Raw genomic sequence first — 22,066 nt, 5'->3', positions numbered from 1 at the left:
CAAATATTCTAATTTCTATCTAACACTGCACACCATCTACAGACTAGTCCTGACTCTGCCTCCTACATGAGTAGAATTACAACTTGTGAGTATAAGAAGCTGCATCTTGAGGCTGAGATCTTGAGAGGGCTGTGTGTTGTACCAACTCAGCAGGGCATGCAGTGAGTTCTGTCCACAGCACTAGGCTTCTCAGTGGGAGAGCTGGGGCAGCCGAAGTGTTCACAACCAACAAGAAGTGGACTGCTGAGCAGCACAAATGCTGGTGGGCAGGGATAGGGAGAGGAATATAATTGGCCACCAGGACTCGGCAGGTCCCTGTTAATTAGAGGCAGCCATTTTGGTGGAAAAACTCCTCAGAAAACGTCCCATGGAGTTGAAAGTCTCTTTGACAGAATGGAACCCAGCAGGGAATGTAAACAGATTTAATAAGGCCCTCTCCAATCAACTCTGTTATGGCTAGATACTGTTCTCTCCTTTTCTTCATCTACGCTCTCTGTCCGTTCCCCCACCCCCCCCTCTCTCTCTCCCTCTGTCTGTCTCTGTATCTCTGTTGTGGTAAAGGGGTGAGTGAGTAGGAAAGGATACTGTCAAAAGAACAATTTGCATGCAGCTCTCATCTTGAGAGCTTTTAGACATCTCCCTGTCTGTTTGTTTTCTGCTGTGGGCTTGGGCCATTGTTCTGTGTGTGTGTGTGTGTGTGTGTGTGTGTGTGTGTGTGTGTGTGTGTGTGTGTGTGTGTGTGTGTGTGTGTGTGTGTGAGAGAGAGAGGGAGAGAGAGAGAGAGGATGGAAGCAGATTAAAGACTGACATTGTGTTGCTGCTGCTCCTAAACACTTAGATGGAGGAAAAGAAGAAAACTAGATAATGAGAAATAAAGCCTTTTTCTAAAGCTATTCCTAAAGCCAGAGAAAATTATGGATGCTTCAAGCCCCTGTATGCCATCCTGTGACATTGTTGGTATAGGTATTTAGAGATATTCCCACTTTTACATAAGTAAAGACCTTTCTTGGCGGTTCTGATCTTCTCATTAAAATTAACTGCACATTTTTTATGGTACTGACAATATTATTTTATATTATATTAATATTAATATATTGTGGTATTTGTATTGTAACTAAGAGTTATTTGTATGCCCACTGTTCATTTATCATCATCCCTGCTTACCATTGCACGCAGGTAGATAGATAGATAAAAGTAAAGTGATTAAAGCCGAGAAGTACACGCATTGCAAATGTCTAAAATGGTTTCAAAAACTATTTCTGGACAAACTGGGAAATTTTTAAATTCTGCTTTGAGATATATTATTAGAACACAGGTCCAGTCTTTTGATAATCCAGAAATAGAGCGAAATATGTGCCGTTTCTCCTTTGCTAAAACCAGCCCTGCTTCCAAGTGCAGCCTGTCTCCGTGTCCTTAAGAATGGTTAAAAATAGACCGAGAGCTGAATGGTTGAACAGGGGAAAGGGAGAGATCTGAGTGATGACTTAAAAAAATTAGATTGAATCATATTAAAGAATATTTGCATCTTAATTTGGGTTGCAGCATGTTTGTTCATTATGACCAAACATGCTGCAACCCAAATTAAGATGCAAATATTCTTGTGCAGCATTGTGATGGAAACTTTTGAGTTTGTGCTCAACTGGAAAGGCATTTTTCTATGGATTTCCATACATAGGATACAGGCACCACGAGATCTATTATCTGTGCAAGGGGACACTGCAGAACAGTGAAAAGGTAATAAACCAAGTAAACAAACATTCTGTCAACGGTGAGCTTACGTTCTCCTGGTCTGCCTAAGCATGAGCCAAGAAAGAGTGACACGCTCTATACTTTAACAGTGCATAAATGTAAAAGTTTAGTCGTCTCCACTCCATCCATTTGCGAAACGCTGACACTCCCCTCACACACACTCTACACATATATGCAACCAAAGCCATTAATTTGATCAAACAAATGTTTTTATGCAAATGAATAATTTCACATCACACATTGCTTTTGTTCGAGAATGATTTTCGCTCAGAATAAGCATTTGAATTAAATATGTACTAGAGTGCTCTGGTAGAAAAGCAAAGTGCAACCTGCCTCCCTCCTCCTCCTCCGACTTTTGACTCACTCCTTCTCACCTTTTTTTTTTTTGCTGTTTTCTCACACCAAGCTCACAGTTCCTTTTTGAACACTTTGATCCTAAGATGCTCTGCAAAACCAAATAAGAAAATGCAATCGTCTCTCTGTCACAGCAGCAGCATCAGCAATCAAATAGTTAGCTGAAGGGCTGCCCCTGTAGTTGCCCCCTCCCACAAACCTCAGCAGCTATCAGAGAAACATTTAGCGACACCTCTTACTGTCTTCATGAATATTTAGCTCTTTATCCTCTGTGTCTAGTGTTTGTTGTATTTCTCCCTGTTTAGAGATGTGGCATGTTCTGTGTACTGTGTGTTCACTATATGTTTTGTTTGTGATTCACATTAGGGTTTAGCAATAGCAATGTTTTACATAAATGTTAATGATGCATCATGATACAGAGATCATGATATGAGAAGCAATTTGTTTTTCACCAATTAGATTATTTGGTGACAGTAGGACTGCTCACAAATGAGAGAACTCTAAAGACTGCTTTTTCAGCCATTTTAGCATAATGTATAAGAATTTACTCCGCCTTAAATTAATAATAATAGTTGTAGGCAGAGTAAATGCCTACAACTATTATTCAACTTTACTATGTTAAATGTAAATTTGAAAATATTATTCATAATAATAGCTGTTTATTAAATACCACAAAAGTCAAGGTACTTCATCCCAAAAAAAAATCCTTTAAGTCTAATATTGCTAAAAAGCAGTCCTGCCCACTGATTTGCAACATTGCACACAACAACCCAGAAATTTCTGTCACCACATTCTATATATTGTCATGTTACCTTAAACGATGTAAAAATGCATTTAGTAACTCTATTCCAAACTGAGACATTGTGAAATGTCATTGGCATTGTACTTCACTGCTACAGCATTTGAATCTATGGCGAGAAGTACTGTGTGCAAAGCTTGTTTAAAACATTTCAAATGTGTAGAAATAGGCCTTTAAAAGTCACCCAGACTCTTGATTTGACCTAATGCAACAAATTTAGCTTTTTAGAATTTTCTTTTGAAAATAACCACTTTGTCAGAGTCTTGTATGCCTTGCTGCATATTCAGTGTTCCAAATTGGCTAAATACAGTACAGAAGCCTTTACTAATCAATGCTATCTCTCTCTTTCCTTCCTGCACTTTCGCTCTATGGTTCCTCTCCTCTCCCTCTTTCCTCCTCCTCTTTGCCCTCCTCCAGATCATCAGTAACATGGAGGCTCCAGTGACAAATGGCCCAAGCGGAGGAGGCACCACATCCAACGGACCGACCAACAACAGCCGCGGCTGCCCCTCGCCCATGCAGACTGGCCAATCAAATGACGACAGCAAGACCAACCTCATTGTCAACTACCTGCCCCAGAACATGACCCAGGAGGAGTTCCGCAGCCTGTTTGGTAGCATTGGAGAGATTGAGTCCTGCAAGCTGGTTCGCGACAAGATCACAGGTACAGAATGTTTACGTTGCATTTGTGATTCCTAAAATATCAACTTTTCATGAATTAAGAAAGTAATGTGCTTAGCCCTCACATCATTTGAGGTGTATCCAAAAGGTTTTAAAAAGATATCAGACAAACAAAGATATCAGGATTTCTCAGCCCATACAGGAGCATGTAATTCACTGAAGTAAAAACCTGAAGTGAGGTCAAAAGGCTTTCAATGACAATATGATAAGGATGATGATGAAATTAGGATATAATAGAATAGGCCCCAATTTTAACTGGTCTAATGACTGGACTTCCTATTTACGACAGCATCCTGCTTTTAAAGGATAATACTCAACAACCCACATATTTTTAAATTGTTGGTCATCTATATGTTAATTTATTTTGTGTTTTTTCCACAATCCTTTTGTCATATTTGCCTTTAAAAAAAGTGGTAGATCGGTAAGAATAATAAAATAGAGAGACAGACGTGATGAAGCACACAGCTTACGTGACTGTTCCCATACTGCTAAAAGATCAAAAGGTAGACACGTTAAGATTTAGATATGATTTAGATACAAAATGAATAGATGTACACGTGTGTACATAAGCTCAAAGTCCAACACCATTCCAAGTGTTTGAGAGGAGTCATTGCGTGTGTTGTCTTCTACAAGGAGAAATCCATCTCTGCCCTCTATGTGTTCAAGCGCTGTTAGTCAGCAATGCAGCAAAGTGCCACATGTTCTCCAGAGGTGTTTAAATTAAGCAGCACTTCGCGGTGCTAATCATGGCTGTAATCTGGGCGTAGTGGCTGTGTGGGTGGCCATACAGCAGATGGATCGGATGGGTTGGGGTGGTGCGGCTCTGTGATAATGCTCCATAATGGCTTTCATTTTAGATCCTACTTACTGACACTCTTCTCCTGATAATCTCATTAAAGAGCACCAGGCTGGCAGGCAGTGTAGATCACCAAGCCATTCTCAGACAGTCGGCAAGGCGAGGAGAGTGAACACACACAGACACAGATATATACGTGAACATAATCACTGAATTAGATTTTCTGGAATAGATTAAGTAGAACCAAAAGGCCAATAGCAATGACAATTCTGACTGTAAACCAAAAATGGCCAATAGCCCAGCCATTCCTGCCTCCTTCTGTTCTCTCGTTCTTTGAACTGTATTCTGCAGCACTACAATTCCTCTCTAGGACTATTTTCCTCTTCCTCTGTAATGGGCCACAAAATGGAGCCTGAGAGTCAGATACACCAGGATAATGGAGGACGGTGTACAAAAATAACACTGGGATACCACATGCTATCATCATCAACATCACCATGTTTTCTCTCGTCCCGATTTCCCCTTTAAGTGTGATTTGCCAAGCAGCAGTGAGGAACCAAGCAGGTACTTGGAGGGAGTTGAAAAAAACAAACAGAATTGCTGTAAACCTGCTCGGTCCCTAAATGGGGAATGTTAGGGAGAGGTAGAAATGTTTCTTTGCTCACTTCTAAACCATTTTGGGTACTTCTCTGCTCTGCACTACAAGGTCTCGCTAATGATTTAGCATCAACGCAAAAAGTTATAAATACATTCTGACCTCCCTCCATCTCCCCCTGTGGTGTATGTCTGTTTTGCTCTCCCATGGGTGCAATTTCCTCATGCAAACTTTTAGGCTAACAACGCACAGATCCCCTCTTCTAGCAGGCAATGCCAAGAGGCTTTATGTTCTCTAACAGTCATCCAAATCATTAACAGACTAAGCCAGGTTTGCAAGCGGGGGGAGGGGGGAGGGGGGGGTGCAAAGAGAAGGATGGTAGGAAGACTAAAGAGAACACAATTTTTTGAGGTCGATATATACACCTCTTCTACCCTTTCTTGTCTGTCATAAATATCTACACATGGATGTAAGAAAGATCAACTTCGACAGTTGAGGCCATACATTTAAATACAACGAGGCTTAACGACATTCAAACTCAATTTTTCACAACTCTACATATTTCATGTTACCAGACATGTCTTGTGTTAAGTCAATAGGGTATCTACCTTATTTACCAGAACTGAATTTCAGTGGGTCAAAAGTTTAAAGACACTTAGTATTTCGTGAGATTCCCTTTTAATTGGTTCACTTAAATTAGACACTTTGGGTAGCCTTCCACAAGCTTCTCACAATACTTTGATGAAATTTTGGCCCATTCCTCCTGACAGAATGTGTTAGATTTGTAGGCCATCATCGTCGGACACGCCTTTTCAGTTCAGTTCACAATTGGATTCAGTTCAGGGCTTTGTGATGGCCACTCCTACTTTTACGTTGTTGTCTGTGAGCCATGTGGCACAACTTTGGCGGAATGCTTAGGATCTTTGTCCTGCTGGAAGACCTAATCACGACAGAGCTTGACAATTTCTAGCTGATGTCTTGAGATGTTGCTTGAGTATTTGCAGATATTCTTCTATCCTCACCATGCCATCTATTTTCTGAGTGTACCAGTCCAATTTCCAGCACAACAACCCCACTAGTAATGCTCGGGTCAGGGTTTTTTAACACTCACCCAGCAAAACAACCCTTCATTAAAGAAATTAACTCTGTCTCTCCCTTTCTCTCTGTCTCTGCACTCACGCACGCTGGCATGTCACTTTTTGAACAGCCTGCGATATTTTCCAGTAAGCTTACGGAACCCGCCCAAACCACGGGTTGTGGGTCGACCTGCAGGACTAAACCCCACAACATAAAGCTCCCACCCCCTTGCTTCACAGTTTGGGATGGTGTTATTTGGATGGAAAGCCTCACCCTTTTTCTTCCACACATAGCGCTTATTATTCTGACTCTTAACAGTTACATTTTTGTCTCATCTGACCAACAGACTCATCTCATTAAGTAGTGTATGTATGACACAATTTTGGCATCAAAATCAAGATACATAATCGCTTTATAGCGTGTTTATCAACGCCGTTTGGAGCTCCATTGACTTACATTACCTTGCGATTGCGTGTCAATTTACACCGTAGCGAGTAGTATGAAAGGCCGAAAATCCACATAGGGAGATTGGTTCTTCTTTTCCTAAACCCAACCGTGCCGTTGTTGTCCTGCGTCCCGTTATTGTTTTCCTAAATCCAACCGTCCTGGTGATCATCTGAAAACATTCTCAAACAACATTCCATTACTAGCTCCTCTTGGGGTTCAGTTGAACCTTTCAGGCCAAGGTTTGCTCAGCACTAGGAGATAGTTACAGTATCTCCTCCTTCCTGTACAATTTATTGACTCTGTGGCTCTGTGATTTTATATCTGCGTACAATGTTTTTCACAGATGCTCGTGGGACATTTAGTCGCTTAGAAATTGTAACCAGACTTGAGGAGGGCTACAATTCTTTTTCTGAGGTCTTGGCTAAGTGCTTGGATTTTCCCATCGTATCAATTGCAAAAGAAATGCTGACTCTAAGAGTAGGTCCTTAAATACAGGTTTACTCATTATAACACAGGTACATTCCAAGTGAGCTTCTAATAATGACAATAAGCCTATCAGAAGCTTCCAAAAGTAATTCCATCAATCTCTGGAATCATACAGTTTAAAGAGATAGTGAATTTGGTGTATTCAAACTTTTGACCCACTAAAAATCTGTGGTAGTAAATGAAAGCTGAAATAAAGTTCTTTCTTGGCTATTACTATATTTATAATTATCTCATAGAAATACAGTAGATACCCTATTGACTTAAAGGTGCTCTAAGCGATGTGTGACATTAATCTAGTTGACGTTCAAAGTATTTTCAAACAAAACGAGACTAGCTCACCCCTCCCTCCTCCTCATCCCGTCCCCTCCCCCTCCCTTCTGTGCTTCAGCGAACTAACCCCCCCACACACACACACCCCAAACCCTACCCCAAATCCTTCTTGTCGGTTATTGGCTGAACACTGGAACATGGTTTGTTATGTTTTTGTGGTCCAGGTTGGACCACTTTGTTTTTATTGGCGTGTGTGGACCTAGGCTGTCTACAGAGACCGAGTCTTTTTTAAAGTGTGTTCAGGGGACCGGAAGCTCGCGGATAGTGAGGAGAGGTTTGCTGTATGTGACAAAAAATGTTGTAGCCTAAAAAACGCGCGACATCGCTTAGAATACCTTTAACTCATGAAATGTTACATGAAATACTGTATGTGGAGTTGTAAAAAATGTTTGCTTAAATGTTGTTAGGGCAGGTGTATTTAAATATGTGGCCTCAACTGCACTTTAATAATTAGACTTTTTATTCGAGTGAGTCAAGATTAAGGAAGTAAAGGAAATGTTTTACTATGTTGAAATTTCAGCAGGAAACTTCAGAATATCTTGAGGATAGTTGTGTTCTGTACTTACACATTATTCATATTGCTAGGAATATTAAGGCCTTCATATTCTATTATGCTGTGTGAAAAGTATGAGGAAAATAGAACAAAGTTTAAGAAGTTAAATAAATTCACTGACTGAACATTTAAATAAAAATATAGTTTCAATATTTTATCATTACCAGATTGAAGTTCAGTTTTCACTTCAACGAACTGCATTGTATGGTACTTTTGTTTTAGCTTTACTACTTGAAATGCAGACAAATGCACTCAATCATTCATCAGTATTTGCTTGCTTGCATCTCATGCTATCAGTGTTTGCAGCTTAACTGACCTGTATGCGTTTGCTGATAAGGTGTGAGCACATGAGCCTCTCAGAGGTACGAGAGACAGACAGGTCCTCAGCTTCCTGTGGACTTGCTCTTGTCAGCTCCAATGACTGCAGCGTGGCGTGAGGCTCTGGTGGGTGAGGGTAGGCGTAGACACTCCAGCTCTGTCTGTCACCTTGGCTGACTTCAGCTTGTATAAAAGCCACCTCTGGGTGTCTTTCTTGCTCTCCACACGCCCGCCCGCCCGCCCGCCCGCCCGCCCGCCCGCCTGCCTGCCTGCCTGCCTGCCTGCCTACCTTCCTGCCTGCTTGCACAACTACCTACCTACCTGTCTGGTGCTCTCATAACACAGCAGGGACATGCAGGTTAATCTTTTATTTAAGGCTAGCTTACATGCACCTAGCTGAAGCCCACACAAACTTGCACATACAGTATGCCACAAGCCTCCACCTGTCTGCCTGTCTTCTTAAAGACAAGATATTTTAAACGCTTTGCTGTTTAAATTAAGTGCGTATACTGTAGTAGTTTTTGTCCTCCTGCATTGTAGGCACAAAGAATGCAACATGTACAAATGCTTTATATCAAGGGCATGACAGCTTTGAGACACTGTAGATGGTTCCACTGTTAGCGCTCTGTTCATCTTTTCTTTATTAAAAACGTCTATTTAAGCTGCAAGTTGCCAGTGTGAACGCTCATATTGAGCAACAGTGGAAGCAACCACTCCTTACAGAGAAGAAACAAACATGCATTCCATTATTGAGAGCTAGATAATATGAACTTTGCAATATACTGAATCAGCACTCATGAACATATATACATGCCACAGAAATGAAATTGTACCTTCTCAGTAAGTCTTTCTTTAAAATATTTTTTCTGCATCAGCTGCATTTCTGCTGGAGAAATTAATGCACTTGTTTTCATAATGACACGAAAGAGCAGAAAAGGCTTTCCATGCTGGTACAATAATTGATTGCAGTTGGGGCGGGTGAGGTGTTATATTTTCGTGGACAACTATTTTTGGGGATTCCTATGTTGTGCCAATAATTACAGTAGCCAAAAGCTCAGTACCATTACTATAAATAGATATATTTTACTTGCTTGTTTAGTAAACAACTTACCATGTTTACCAGCTGCTATATGTCTGCCCTGTTCTGGCTGCCTGTGTTACCCTTTTCCTTACTTAGTCACAGCATTTGCTTATTGCCAGCTTTGAGCAGCTAACTCTACTCACCTTTCCATAATGGGAGCAGCATTTTTGTTCTGTTTATGCAGATTAAACAATCGTCATGTCTACATAAAACCCTCTAAAGACGTCATCCCTAAGCACACCGACTGAAGCCTTTGGTGCACACTACTCTAGTCACCTTCCATGTGTTGGTTTTATACATGGAATCTGGGGAGCTGATGCAAATCATAGTGACAATGTAGCAAGCCAAGCAGATGTTGGCAATGAAAAATGGATGGACTGTGATGTCAGCTGTGGAGTAGATCAAGCCAGAGCACCTCTGACAGACAGCAGCTTCAGTACCACGTGAATGCCTGCTGCAAACCCAATTCTTACATAAGGACAGGTACACCATATTCCATATACTGTAGGTGCAAAAAACATCTCAGGTTTGCTGGATTTGGTGTGCTTTGCACGCACAAGCCTGCGTTTCAGGCAGCAAACTTCCATTAGTGTCATTGTCGTTCCATTTTTGTTATGGAACATCAAGTGCACCCACAAGTATTGCAAACATAAAATATGCATCTAACCCTGATCTGCGAGGACAGACGGGTGGAGCTTAGCTCCTGCACAAGGTCTGTCAGTCTAACAGAAGCAGATCAAATATTCACCATAGAAACCTCAGTTTACCCACATCTCTTTGTTGCTACTAAAATATACATTGACAACACGTTTGGGAGCAAAGTGAATTCCCTTTGTACTTCAGATTGCAAGCCAAGCTGTTTTCACATCATTACTAGAGTGATGGGAACAAAACTTCCTATTATTCCTCTATTTGTCTTATGATGAGACCAATTCACACCTTCCAAAACACGTAAACAACACAAATGCAGTGTTGTTCTTTGTGGTGACTAACCATTACATACTTTTTACATACTTTTTCCTTACCAAAATCATCCCGAGGAAGATCTGGCGCAGTGTTAAAATTTCATATACAGGCTGCATTTATCTGAACCTGAAATGGGCTGAAGGCTGGAGATAGTGTGAACAAAGCTGACAGGGAAAGAGATGAAAAAAGGATTTGACATCTCTAAAGCCAGGTATTAAGAGAGCTGCCAAGCTCAGAAGTGCAGACACAAGCAGGCAGACACACATTAAAGTTTCAGAGTCCCAGGTCCCGAGAATGTCCTGTCTCTCTCCTCTTAGCACCAACCCTCAATCTCCTCCTCCCTCTGCTAAGGACCCAGAGTTGGACGCCCTGAGAGCTTGCTTGGCTCCACTGCTCCTCTTGTGACCCTAACTTCAGACTGCCTCTGTCCCTTCTAATTCCACTCCGAGTGCCCTTTACATGGAACACAGATGTTGCTGTCCCTTTTGTCAGCCTTAGATCCAGAGGCTGAATGTGCCTCAAGCCTGGTTCCTTGCCCTCCGACCCTCCAGTCTAAAGCAGGTGCAGCAGTGTAGGCTCCGCAATCCTGACGTAACAGGGTTATCCAAGACTTAAAGGGGCTTCTCATTCTGTCAGCTTGCCTTCTATTTCTTAGCTGCACAGCCAGCCAACCAGCCCACACACTGCAGGCTGCAGTCCACTGACCCCAAGGCTCAGGGAGCCACCACGAGGGGGTGGTTTACGTGTGTTTGTCCCTGAGCTTCTACGTGGGCAAGTGTGTCTGTGTGTGTGTGTTGGTGGAAGCAGGGCCTTGGGAACTGAGAGTGGGAGCCTATTGACTGCAACAGTGGCTGCTACCTTGGCAACCCAGGAGGGAAAGATGTGTTGAATGAGTGAGTGGGAGAGGGATCTACAGTAGATGCATGTGTGCGGGGGACGTGGCTCTGTTTATGAATTTAGTTATTTAAACGGGCTCAATACATGCCACATGATATGCTCTAACTGTACTGCTAGTATTTGAGGCACTGTAGTCTTTTGTTCTCTTTGTATTAATCTTTTTGAAAACTCACTCAACTCCTTCTCCCTATTTCCTATGGAGTTGACCCTCTTTAAGGTAAGTGTATTTTGACATGAAGCTGGTGACAGGGCACCTTTTCAAATGTTTGGGAGCGCTAGCCCATCAAAAATAGCACTCGCTCAAGTTGCTGAGCAGCAAGGGGCAAAACGTCAGAGGATGGGAGAGCCTGGAAGCAGTGAGTGTGACACATTTATTTTGACAAATTGAAATGTTTTTTTCTGCCTTCCGCCTCATCTTAAAATGACGCTAACTTCAAGACTGACCAAAAGGATTTGCCTGTTTCTGAGGAGAAGGGGCTGGTCCTCTCAAGGTGTGTTAGCATCATCGGCTCATAGCCCTGATGATCTCTAAAAGCTGCCACTCACCCCTTTTTGATGCTTCTGTTCTCCCATGATTTCTGAATGACAAACTTCACTGCTGACGGTGGTGAGACTTATAGGCTTTAAAGCTGGGGTAAGCAGTTTTATGGAAAAAGTTAAGAAAACGCCAACATTTGAAAATACTGCCCTCCTTCTGCAGCTCTCCCCTTTCCGTTCTAAGCCCCTCCCACCATACGAGCATATGCAAATGCTTCATCCAGATCGTGATTGTGATCCCGATGCCATTATATATCGGCAATTCTACGAGAATTACTGTCCTGTTTTCTTTGCAAACTTGTGGGCCTGTAAAGCCCTTTTAGGTGACGTACTGTGATTCAAGGCTCTGGCTAGGTACATAAACATGAACTTTTATTAGCCGCAGCCGTGAGCCTTTGGCTACGGTAAGCAGAAACTATTAGCAACATTTTCTCTCTCTCTCTGACATGCTTCTCAAATATTGACACGTTTTATTATGTTTATTGTCAGACTCTCTTTTAGACTCTTTTTGAGAAGTCCGTCTTACTTTTATTTGGTTGCTTTGCAGTGTAGGCAGATATTGCCAATGCTGGAATAGCAACTTTTTCTGTAGGATTTATGCCATTGAATGAATGACATGCACACACATCTGCATTTGTAGAACAACCAATAGGAAAGCTCTCTTTCTAAAATAACCCATGATTAGCGAGAGTCTCCTGTCACAGGCTAGATTTTGTAAAGCCTGAAAACAAGAGCCAAGTCTAATTTTCTCTCAGACTACTTGAATTACAATATGATGAAAGATTATTATGGATTTTTTGCCCAATGACGTCAAAACATTTGACTTTTTTTAAAGGTCCCATGGCATGAAAATTTTACTTTATGTTTTTTAACATTAATATGCGTTCCCCCAGCCTGCCTATGGTCCCCCAGTGGCTAAAAAGCAATAGGTGTAAACTGAGCCCTGGGTATCCTGCTCTGTCTTTGAGAAAATGAAAGCTCAGATGGGCCGATCTGGAATCTTGCTCCTTATGAGGTCATAAGGAGCAAGGTTACCTCCCCTTTCTCTGCTTTGCCCACCCAGAGAATTTGCCCCACCCATGAGAGAGAAGACATCATGGCTTTCAAACGAACGAAGTGGCAGTTGGTCAAGGCCACACCCCCCCCCTCCACCTTGCCCCCCCCCCCCCCCTCTCTCCTCCTCAATAGCTACAGACACAGAAATGGCACATACTAAGAAAAGCTCATTGTGGGGCTGGCTCTAGTGGCTGTAATTCTGCACCAAGGCTGAATTTCGGGAAAGAGACTTCAGATACAGTATTAGGGGACCACTAAGGTCTATATAAAAGCATCCAAAGAGCACCATGTCATGGGACCTTTAAATTTAAACAAGTTGGCAGGTGTATCAAAAAACTACACAATACCTCTATTCCAAGTAAAACATTATATCTGTTCAATTAACTTTGTACTGAACAGCTACACTTTCAGGGAATAGTATCAAGAACAATAGATTGCAGGAAGGTACATAGCGAAATAGAAGGTTCTTGCTGCTATGCATTTATTTGGCAGCATTCTAGATCAAAGTCTATAGTGTTGTGTGAGCCTTGTCTGCTGATAACAGGAGATGAAGATGCTTTCATGTCTGCAGTACAGGGCTCTTAGTCACATAATATAACAAAAAAAGCACAAAATAATGACAGGCAATATGCAACTAGAGTCTCTTACTATATGCACCGTGACCTTACAGCATATGATTGTTTACCTCACTGTGCGCCTCACAGTTTTGTACATGATGAATATGTTTAACTTGATTGAACTCGTATATTCAGAGTGTGTGTGTGTGTGTTTGTGTGTGCGCATGTGCAGAAGGGGGAAAGGAAAGGTGAAATTACATAGTGGGGCCAGCAGACAGGACACCCGCTCCAAGTACACTCATTTTCTTATCTCACACATTGAGCAACCTGCTGCTCCTCAGGAAACAAATAATGGCTTAGTCATAACACCTCGCCAACTCACCAAAGAGCTACTCACTAGAAATAGCAGTGATTTTACCACTGAAAAACATGCCCACCTCTCCATACAATTTATGTCAGATTGTACACAAGCACTGCCAAAAGAGTAGAGATGGGTTCAAATTAGCCCCCACCTCCTCACTCCCCCACCCCATGTGGTTAGTCTGTTAGTGAAACGGGACGTGGCACTATATGATAAAACGCTGCAGTGCTACAGTATAGTGGTCATTTAATCAGCTTCGGATGTACAGGTGCATACACATAGTTTTAAGTTTATTTCAGACTGGCTTTCAGCAACAACAATAGAGTCAACCAGCAACAATGCATTTAAGAAAAATATTAGTCTGAAACAGGTGTAGGCTGAAGCTCTTGCTTATATTGCCTACCCTTTTAAAACAACTTGTGTTTGAGAAAAAAATAATAATACTTCACCCATACAATATAATATCATTAACAAACCACAATTCTTAGATTAATATACTTCACATAAATCCCATTTGGGGAGACCTCTGCCATTATTACATTAACATAATTTTATTAAGAAGCGCCCTTTCATTGCTGCCGAACATTTTCTTAAGTCGTTACAACTGTTGCACAATCTGCAATCGGCACTGTAAGCAGCTGACGAATCACAGGCAAATGAATATCTAACCTCATTAAAAGGCCATTATGAAAGCAATGAATCATTTGGGTTCTTGGTTTTAATTGACAATTAAAATATATAAGTTAATGTATCCATTAAGCTAATTGATCAGCACAAGGCTGATTTTTCTGTTAGCTACAACCCCATTAGAGGCTATTTATCATGCATTTTTAATAGCTTCTCTGTATTGCCTCAGATGCAGTACTTTCTGAAGTTATTTTTCTGAAGTTATAAAATACCAGAAGAAAGTCTACCACTGAGATTTTAGAGTTTTCACAGGAAAACTGTCTTTTAAAAGGATTAACTCCTGTGACAAATTTATGAGGGACGCAATATTAGGTAATGTCCCATACACATATTTTTTTTATTCTGTTCAACAGCATTTACATGGGTATAAAAATGCTCAATTGTTTGTAAATTACTTTATCAGCAGCAGTTTAGCAACTTTGATAGATGTACACACTTTAGACATGACTTTAAAAATTACTTTTACTGTAAAACTTGATCTTGAAGAACATTTAATGCGTGGCTAGAAACAGCTTTAGCAATATCACGTTTTGCTTTGTCTTTACGTTATGGAAATACATTTTGTCTGGTGTTGTGTGTTGCAGCCTGAGCTGGTCTTATCCTGCATTCCAATTAGGTACCATGCTAGGTTAAATGATGCTGAGCCATTTTAAAACGCAACTAAACTGTGCTTAACCGTGGTGTGTTGAGCCAGAACAGAGCGGGGCACTGTGATGGTGTGATCCAAATGCAGGCAGCATGCAAGGCAAATCCTGCTGGGGAGTACTGAGGTGGACAGGGCAGGGCAGGCGTTGTGACAGGCTGAAGCCAACTACACTGTCTGCATGCATACTGTAGGTTACAGATGGATAACTGCCTACAGTAATACCTCCGTCTATATCAGTGTTTCTCAAATGGGGGTACGTGTACCCCTAGGGGTACCTTGGAGTACTGCAGGGGGTACGTGAATTTTTTTTGCAAAAATGCTAATTTAAAAATATGACTCTAAAATAATTATACTATAATAATGAATGAACAAAGTGATGGATTCTAAACATTTGAAATGTAGCATTTAAATTAGGGCTGTCAAACGATTAATTTACTTTAATCACGATTAATCGCTGAATTTCTGTAGATAATCCTCACTAGCAGCAACTTGAGTCACGTTAACTGTACTATGCTTAGCTCTTAGGTGGTAGCTCAAGCTTGACGTGCTTCGGTGATATTTTAATCCGGCTTTACACAATGTGCACATGGCTTTCGACTCGTCTACGAGCCGTCCGGGAGTTTTGGAAAATAAAAAGCGCCATTCAGAATTGTGTTGCTGCTGCATTTCTCCATCATGCCTGCAGTCTGCAGCAGTAGGATGTGTTACGAGGAAGTATGGCAGCTTCACGATAAGTAAAGGTGCTGCAAAGGGTCAAAATAATAGCCTCTTAGGCACGACGCGAAGTTGAGTGAAGTGTAACATAAATTAATAAATGGCAATTAAAAAAAATAAACGTGCTATGCTCGGGCCTTAATCGCATCGCGATTAACGCGTTAATGCTGACAGCCCTAATTTAAATGTTTTTGTTTAATAAAGGTTGTTGTTTATCTATTACTGCCAGCGCTGTATTGTACCTCTTTATATAAACTTTTTTTTCTACCAAAAATGTTTTGCACTGGTCAGAGGGTACTTTGCTTAAAATAACAATTCAAAAGGGGGTTCAATATTGAAAAATATTTGAGAAACACTGGTCTATATGATTGCTCGTGCATACACTTGATAAAAGATAGAAATAGACTGTGTTCTTCATCTGTTCAGTGTTGACATTCACTAAATGGTTTAGGAACTACGATAACCACCTCTACACATGAACAATAATACATTCACTGGTTAACTGCCAGCCATTCCACTCCTCACTGTCCTGCTGCGAGGACATTCTTCACTGCTTGTGTTTGTTTGCGTGTGCCTCTGTGATTGAGTGATTACATGTTTATTTGCACGTGTGTGCGCTTGTTTACATCTGTGTGGTGCGTTGGCGTCTCCCACCCATCCGTGCAGATTCCAGGCAGCCAGTTGGTGACTCCCTGCTGTTAGCTGCTCCATAGCAGGCTGGAAATGATTGGTGGAAGGGTGGAATCCCCTCCCGGGGCTTTCCTGATGCTGCAGGCAGATGTCTCCCTCTATCTCCCCTCATCTCCCCACTCACCTGGGGAATGCTGCCAGCCAGCGAGCCTCGCTCCCACCCTTTTTCCTCCAGCCTGGAGGCCCTCAGCCTTGCCAAAGATGGAGTGAAGAAGGAGTGGGGGCGGGCAGATAAGCTCCCCATGTATACGACATACACACTCGTGAAAAGTGCATACACACAAACTTACATAAACACATCATTTACATATAGCAGATGCTGAATACAGGCCTGAAGTCAAATTAATCATTGTTGCAAGACTGTAACCCATTGCTGACTCACATGTAAAACTTGTACACACGCCCACACACACGCGCCCACACACACGCGCCCACACACACGCGCCCACACACACACACAGACACTCAACCTACACTGAGGCTGCCCCCCCTGGACCTCCGTCACACAGCAGCAGCGTCCATGGCTGCCAGTTTGGCCCCATTTGGCTGCCTGGACTACTCCATGAGTGCTAAGTGTCTAGGTACCATTAAGCTCCAGCCAGCCCATCTCAATTGCCCTGCATGAGTGCTCTTCGCCAGCACACTTCATTGTCAGCTAACCCCTCTGGTAGCTGCGCTCGTCGAACCTCACATTTCTTGTTGAAGATGAGGGAGAGGGGTGAGGAAGGTGATGGGAAAGTGGGAGGCGAGGGTGGGAGAGATGGCGAATGCCGTAGGGGAGCGTTACAGCTGTTGCCCCCATCTGGAATGCACCTACATTCCCTATGAACAGATAGTTTGAAATGTTTAAACATATTTATTTGGGGGGAAATGTTTAATTCATCAGCATAATGTACACTACTGCAATTTAGAATACTGTTCATGGCCTTTCTCGGTTTATTGGCAAGCTAAAGCTACAGTACATGCATTTTTCAATTCAATTAATTAATTTTGCCACGTTCTCTTTCTCTTCATTATTTGTTGTCACTTTTGTGTGTACACTATTTAATAAAGACAGGCCACAAAGAAGGAATTTATAAGGAGTTATATTTAAACTGCCAAACTTAACACCTGATGTCAGCTGAGAGTTAGAGAGGAGGAGGAGAGGGAGGAGAGGAGGGTTAGTTAAAAATAGCAGTAGTCTCTCCAGGATGGCAGGTTTTTAATTAACAATAGAGAGCGTCTGATAATCCACAGTTAATCCAAAGGAGAAGAGGGAGGAGCGGAGAGAAGAAGAGAAAATCATCAGCTGTTTGAAGTTAGGACTACAAGTCCCTCCTGGCCCTTTCACTGCTCGCTGCTGAGCCGTTCTGTGCCTATGATATCCATAGCCCAAATGTATTTATTTTGTGAAACAGCCATGCTCCATATTTTGTGATTCACTTTGTCTCTGACTAACCGCGGTCTGTTCCCATTAGCGTGAATATGTGCATGCAGCTCCTCTTTAACTGACTGGGATTCTCTTTGTGCATGTGTGGCGTTAGTGGATAGCGGCTGTTTGTTGAAAACTAGCCGACTGAAGGCCCTGAAGGCTGGAGGCGTCCGCTTAAAGTCCTATGCCTGTTCAAAGCCTTGATCTGTCGGGGAAACACTGGGAGATGTCAGGCTTGCTTTACACTCAAAGGGAGTTTGCTATCGAAAGACATTTTGAGCTTAGAGGGAAAAGGGGGTGGTATTTTTTTCGCTCTGTGTGTACAGCTGCAAAGACAGTAACAAATAGGTTGTTTGTACGCACTGTGATACTTATTTGCTGTGGCTGATTCAAGTTTCACTTAATTCAGAGAGAATTTGATTCTGATTCATAACTCGTCTATTAATCAGTCGTTGACACTTCTATGTTGAGCTATTTAAAATAAATGCATTAGTAGATTCCCTCAAGCTCCGAGATCACCACTATAACAAGCAGCCAATAATGGAGTGCAAAGATCGACACATTCCTTATTCAATAAGATTATCAGGTAGAGAGGTTTTCTTTTTTATATTTGACCTGGATTATCTCTTGAATGGTCATTTGCTGACCTTTTTAAGTGTTATTTGAACAGAGTAGTGAGAAGGATCTTTAATAAGGGTACAGTACACAAAGCCGGAAATAAGCTGTCTCATCCATCAGATGTTGTAGAGTACAAATCTGCAGGGCTGTGGCAACTGAGCAGGATTCACATGACACATGGTTGACAAAAATCACACCAAGACTCCTGGTGCTCCGGGCAGGAGTCACTGTGATCTTGTCAGTAGTGATGAAAAGATGTTGCAAAGGATTTTTCGAGGAAAAGATGAATGATATCCAAGATTGTGACTATGGATGGGAGCAAGGGCTGGGTATCATTTTTAGTTTTAATGTAGGAGTAGTCTAAATGTAACATTAGCTTTTTGTCCTTAGACTACCAACAATTTCAAAAACATAATACAAGATGCCAAATATAGAAGAGAAATAACTATTAGTGAGTGTGAAATATGGTACCACATTACAAATTACAAAACCTTTATCCCTCTCTTCTAATAACGAGGGGTGTCTCTGTCTCCCCTCACATCTTGACATATGATAATGAGTATAAATTAAGATGTTTTCTTGCTGTCAGTGAGCAAATTGAAGAAACAAACTAATGTAATGGAGAAAACATTTTAAAAGCTTTTCTTTTCTTCTTTCTGGCATTTCAGGACAGAGTCTGGGCTATGGCTTTGTCAACTACATCGATCCAAAGGACGCAGAGAAAGCCATCAACACGTTAAATGGACTCAGACTTCAGACCAAAACGATCAAGGTAACTGACACCATGTACAGCTAAACAAGTTGTTGTTGTTTCCATTACAAATACACAGTATTTTTTCAACTAACTATTTGCATCACTGCAAAATATAAAAATCAATTGCTAGATAATAACGTAAAGTCATATGATGATGAAGTTGTGCAGGTCATGCTAAACTTAAATGATAAGGCTGCTTTCTTCTATCGCAAAGCCCTTTTAGTCAGTGATGCTGTTAGTAAATGAGCTGGAGGGCAAAATGGGATTAACACGCATGAGCCTCAGAAATAAAAAAAGACCATCTAAATCAAAGAGACACATTAAAAAGGTAAATATATAAGAAACATGTCAATCATTGCATGTTTTCCAAAATAATTGAGTTATTAATTAATTAATGCATTTAATGGCTAATGTGCAGGCTTGGTGGTATATTTTGAAGACTAAAAATTGTTAACATTAACATATAGGTCTTCCTGCTGATCTTTTTTTCTCCTCTCTCATATCCTCCGCTATTGTCCTTTCTGTGCCTGCCGATATGTTGTTGCTTTTAAACTGGGCAGTAATCTTTTGCTCAGTGATAATCCCTGGATTCTCGCTTTCTGTCATTTAATCTAATCTAATAGGATGGGATTATCCTGTAGTTGGGAATCCCTCTATTCCCCAGACAATGTACGCTGCCTGGCCTTGGTTCAGCAGAGCATACTGGCTCTTGTCTAACTTATGCCACGGAAAAAAGACATGTGATTTGTGTGTGATGTGTGTTTTCTGCATGTGTTGTATTAGTAAATATAAGTGTGTACATTTTGGTTCATTAAGGTGGAATCTGTGGTGGTTTGATGTGATGATGATGGATGGATATGTGTGTGTGTGTGTGTGTGTGTGTGTGTGTGTGTGTGTGTGTGTGTGTGTGTGTGTGTGTGTGTGTGTGTGTGTGTGTGTGTGTGTGTGTGTGTGTGTTCCATATGCACATATGTATGATTTGGTCATTGCAACCTACAGTTTCAGCAAAGCAGGGCTCTCATTGAGCCACGATTTCAAGTGTCTGTATGAACCAAAAGACCGGGTGAATTTGCTTGTGTGTGAGAGCGCACACATCAGCATTACAGGAGCACTGCTCCTAATAATATGAGCAATACAATGAAAAGCAACATGGAGACTCAAGTGAAAGTTGGCTTTTTCATTATAAAGACTAGAAAAAGTTGAAGGGCATTTACGTAGCGTGGAATTCATGAGGTCTTTGAGTGTAGCAGTCAGAGTTTCACCGTCACACTCTCGTGACACAAGAGGTTGCCTCAAGTTGTTCCTGAGATAAAGGCGGTCTTGTAATGACAGAAGACAACTCTGCATCTCTGTCTGGTGCTATCGCTCTTTCACTCTTCATTTCCTTCCTCCCACTACACTCTTTCCTTGCTTTCTCTCTCCACAACAGACTGAAATACCCTAAAGGTAACAAGGTAAATTAAAAGGCAGCACGGTAATTCTAAAATTAAGTTTGGCGCTCTTTCATGTCACACCCTTCCTACTCTCTGCCACTACACTTGTGAGGAAACACTTGGCCCAGAGATTCACATGCTCTCAGGCGATGTGTGTCTCTGTCTTTGAGTTGGTTTCGCTGCTGCGGTTTTCTCCTCCATGACACCTCAGATTTTGTCAAGGATGGCTGTGATGCTGCTTTCCTACTGAGGTGTGAGGGGAAGCAGCATGCCAAAGGTGAGAAGAGCTCACAGTGACATGCATGCACATAATCTCACACAATTTTTAAAAAAACTTTTCTGCACACACACTGTTTCACACACGCGCCACACCACACTTGTACACAATACCGCTCACAGCTTGAAGAGGTGCTGATGGATTAGACATCTGGAGTTAGCTGACAAGGAGAGAAAATGAGGGAGAGCTGCACAGAGAAGAAAAGAAGAGCAAAAAGCGACAGAATCTGGAAGAGAGAAAGGCTTCGTGAACCAGCATGCAGGAAGGAAGCAGAAGGAAAAGATCCCAGCAGCGAAGGATGCAGAGAGGAAGAGGAAGACAGAGGAGCTGAGCAGAGAGGCCAAAGGGAGAAGATGTGTGAGAGAAAAGTGAGAAATGGGGAAAGCCAGCTGTTCCCAATCCCATTCTCCCACTGTTAAAATTGCAGCAGGATTTCCATGCTGTTGCTCAAGAATATGACTGCATATCCACCATATTTGCCTGACTTTAACCTTATTTGATGGCTTATGTCTCCACATGTCAGAGGTAATGAAAGTACTGCAAGGGAAAGCTTCTCCAGTCGGCAGCAGTAGTAATGGGATTTAAGCAACTTTCGCTTGAGCAAAATTGGGTCTACACATGAGGATGTTGGGGATAACGTTTGACAAGTGAAGGTTCATTGGTAGAGAGCTGCCGCTGGAAGCCGCACAGCACAGTATAGACAGTTATCCAGTCATCCCCATTTGCACCATTAGAGAGGACATTCATACACAGTATACGTGTGGTTGTGTGGGTGAGTGGTAACATGAGGAAGTCTTTTTACTCCATCTGAGAGATTTGCTGTCCATGAGATTGTTGCAAGGGCAAGACTGTACTGGATTGTATGAGCATGTGTGAGTATGTGTATGGTTGCAGGTGTTCTTACAGCACATTTGATGTAAGTCAGAAGGGATACAAAAGCAAACAATTTACTTCTAGTACTAATCCTCGAAAAAATGCAGGACAGATGCTCTGCAGTGGAGTAATGTTAAAGGTTTTACTCATACTGTATACCTGCCTAATAAAACTATTTATATATATATATATATATAAAAACTATAAACCTGTAAAATCCACTCTGCAGGATTTGCAAGACTAAATGGTACTTGGTTACCTAATATTAGGCTCATTGCTAATGTGTTAAAGTGCTCATATTATGCTCATTTTCAGGTTCATAA

General features: G+C 41.7%; 2 protein-coding genes across 10 annotated transcripts in view; one reads left to right on the top strand and one right to left on the bottom strand.

Annotated features, from left to right (window-relative positions):
• Window positions 1-22,066, bottom strand: part of agbl4 (AGBL carboxypeptidase 4) — a 429,765-nt gene that overhangs the window by 328,233 nt on the left and 79,466 nt on the right. The window lies entirely within an intron of this gene.
• Window positions 1-22,066, top strand: part of elavl4 (ELAV like neuron-specific RNA binding protein 4) — an 83,617-nt gene that overhangs the window by 31,361 nt on the left and 30,190 nt on the right. For all 7 annotated transcript variants that reach the window (XM_039811724.1, XM_039811725.1, XM_039811723.1 and 4 more), the window contains 2 exons: window positions 3,320-3,566; window positions 19,075-19,178. In XM_039811724.1, coding sequence (XP_039667658.1) covers window positions 3,320-3,566; window positions 19,075-19,178 — 351 coding nt within the window. The remainder of the gene's footprint in view (window positions 1-3,319; window positions 3,567-19,074; window positions 19,179-22,066) is intronic.

Source organism: Perca fluviatilis, chromosome 9 (assembly GCF_010015445.1).
Source record: "Perca fluviatilis chromosome 9, GENO_Pfluv_1.0, whole genome shotgun sequence".
NCBI lineage: Eukaryota > Metazoa > Chordata > Actinopteri > Perciformes > Percidae > Perca > Perca fluviatilis.
Note: the sequence above shows the minus strand (reverse complement) of the source record. Positions and strands in the feature narration are given on the sequence as shown.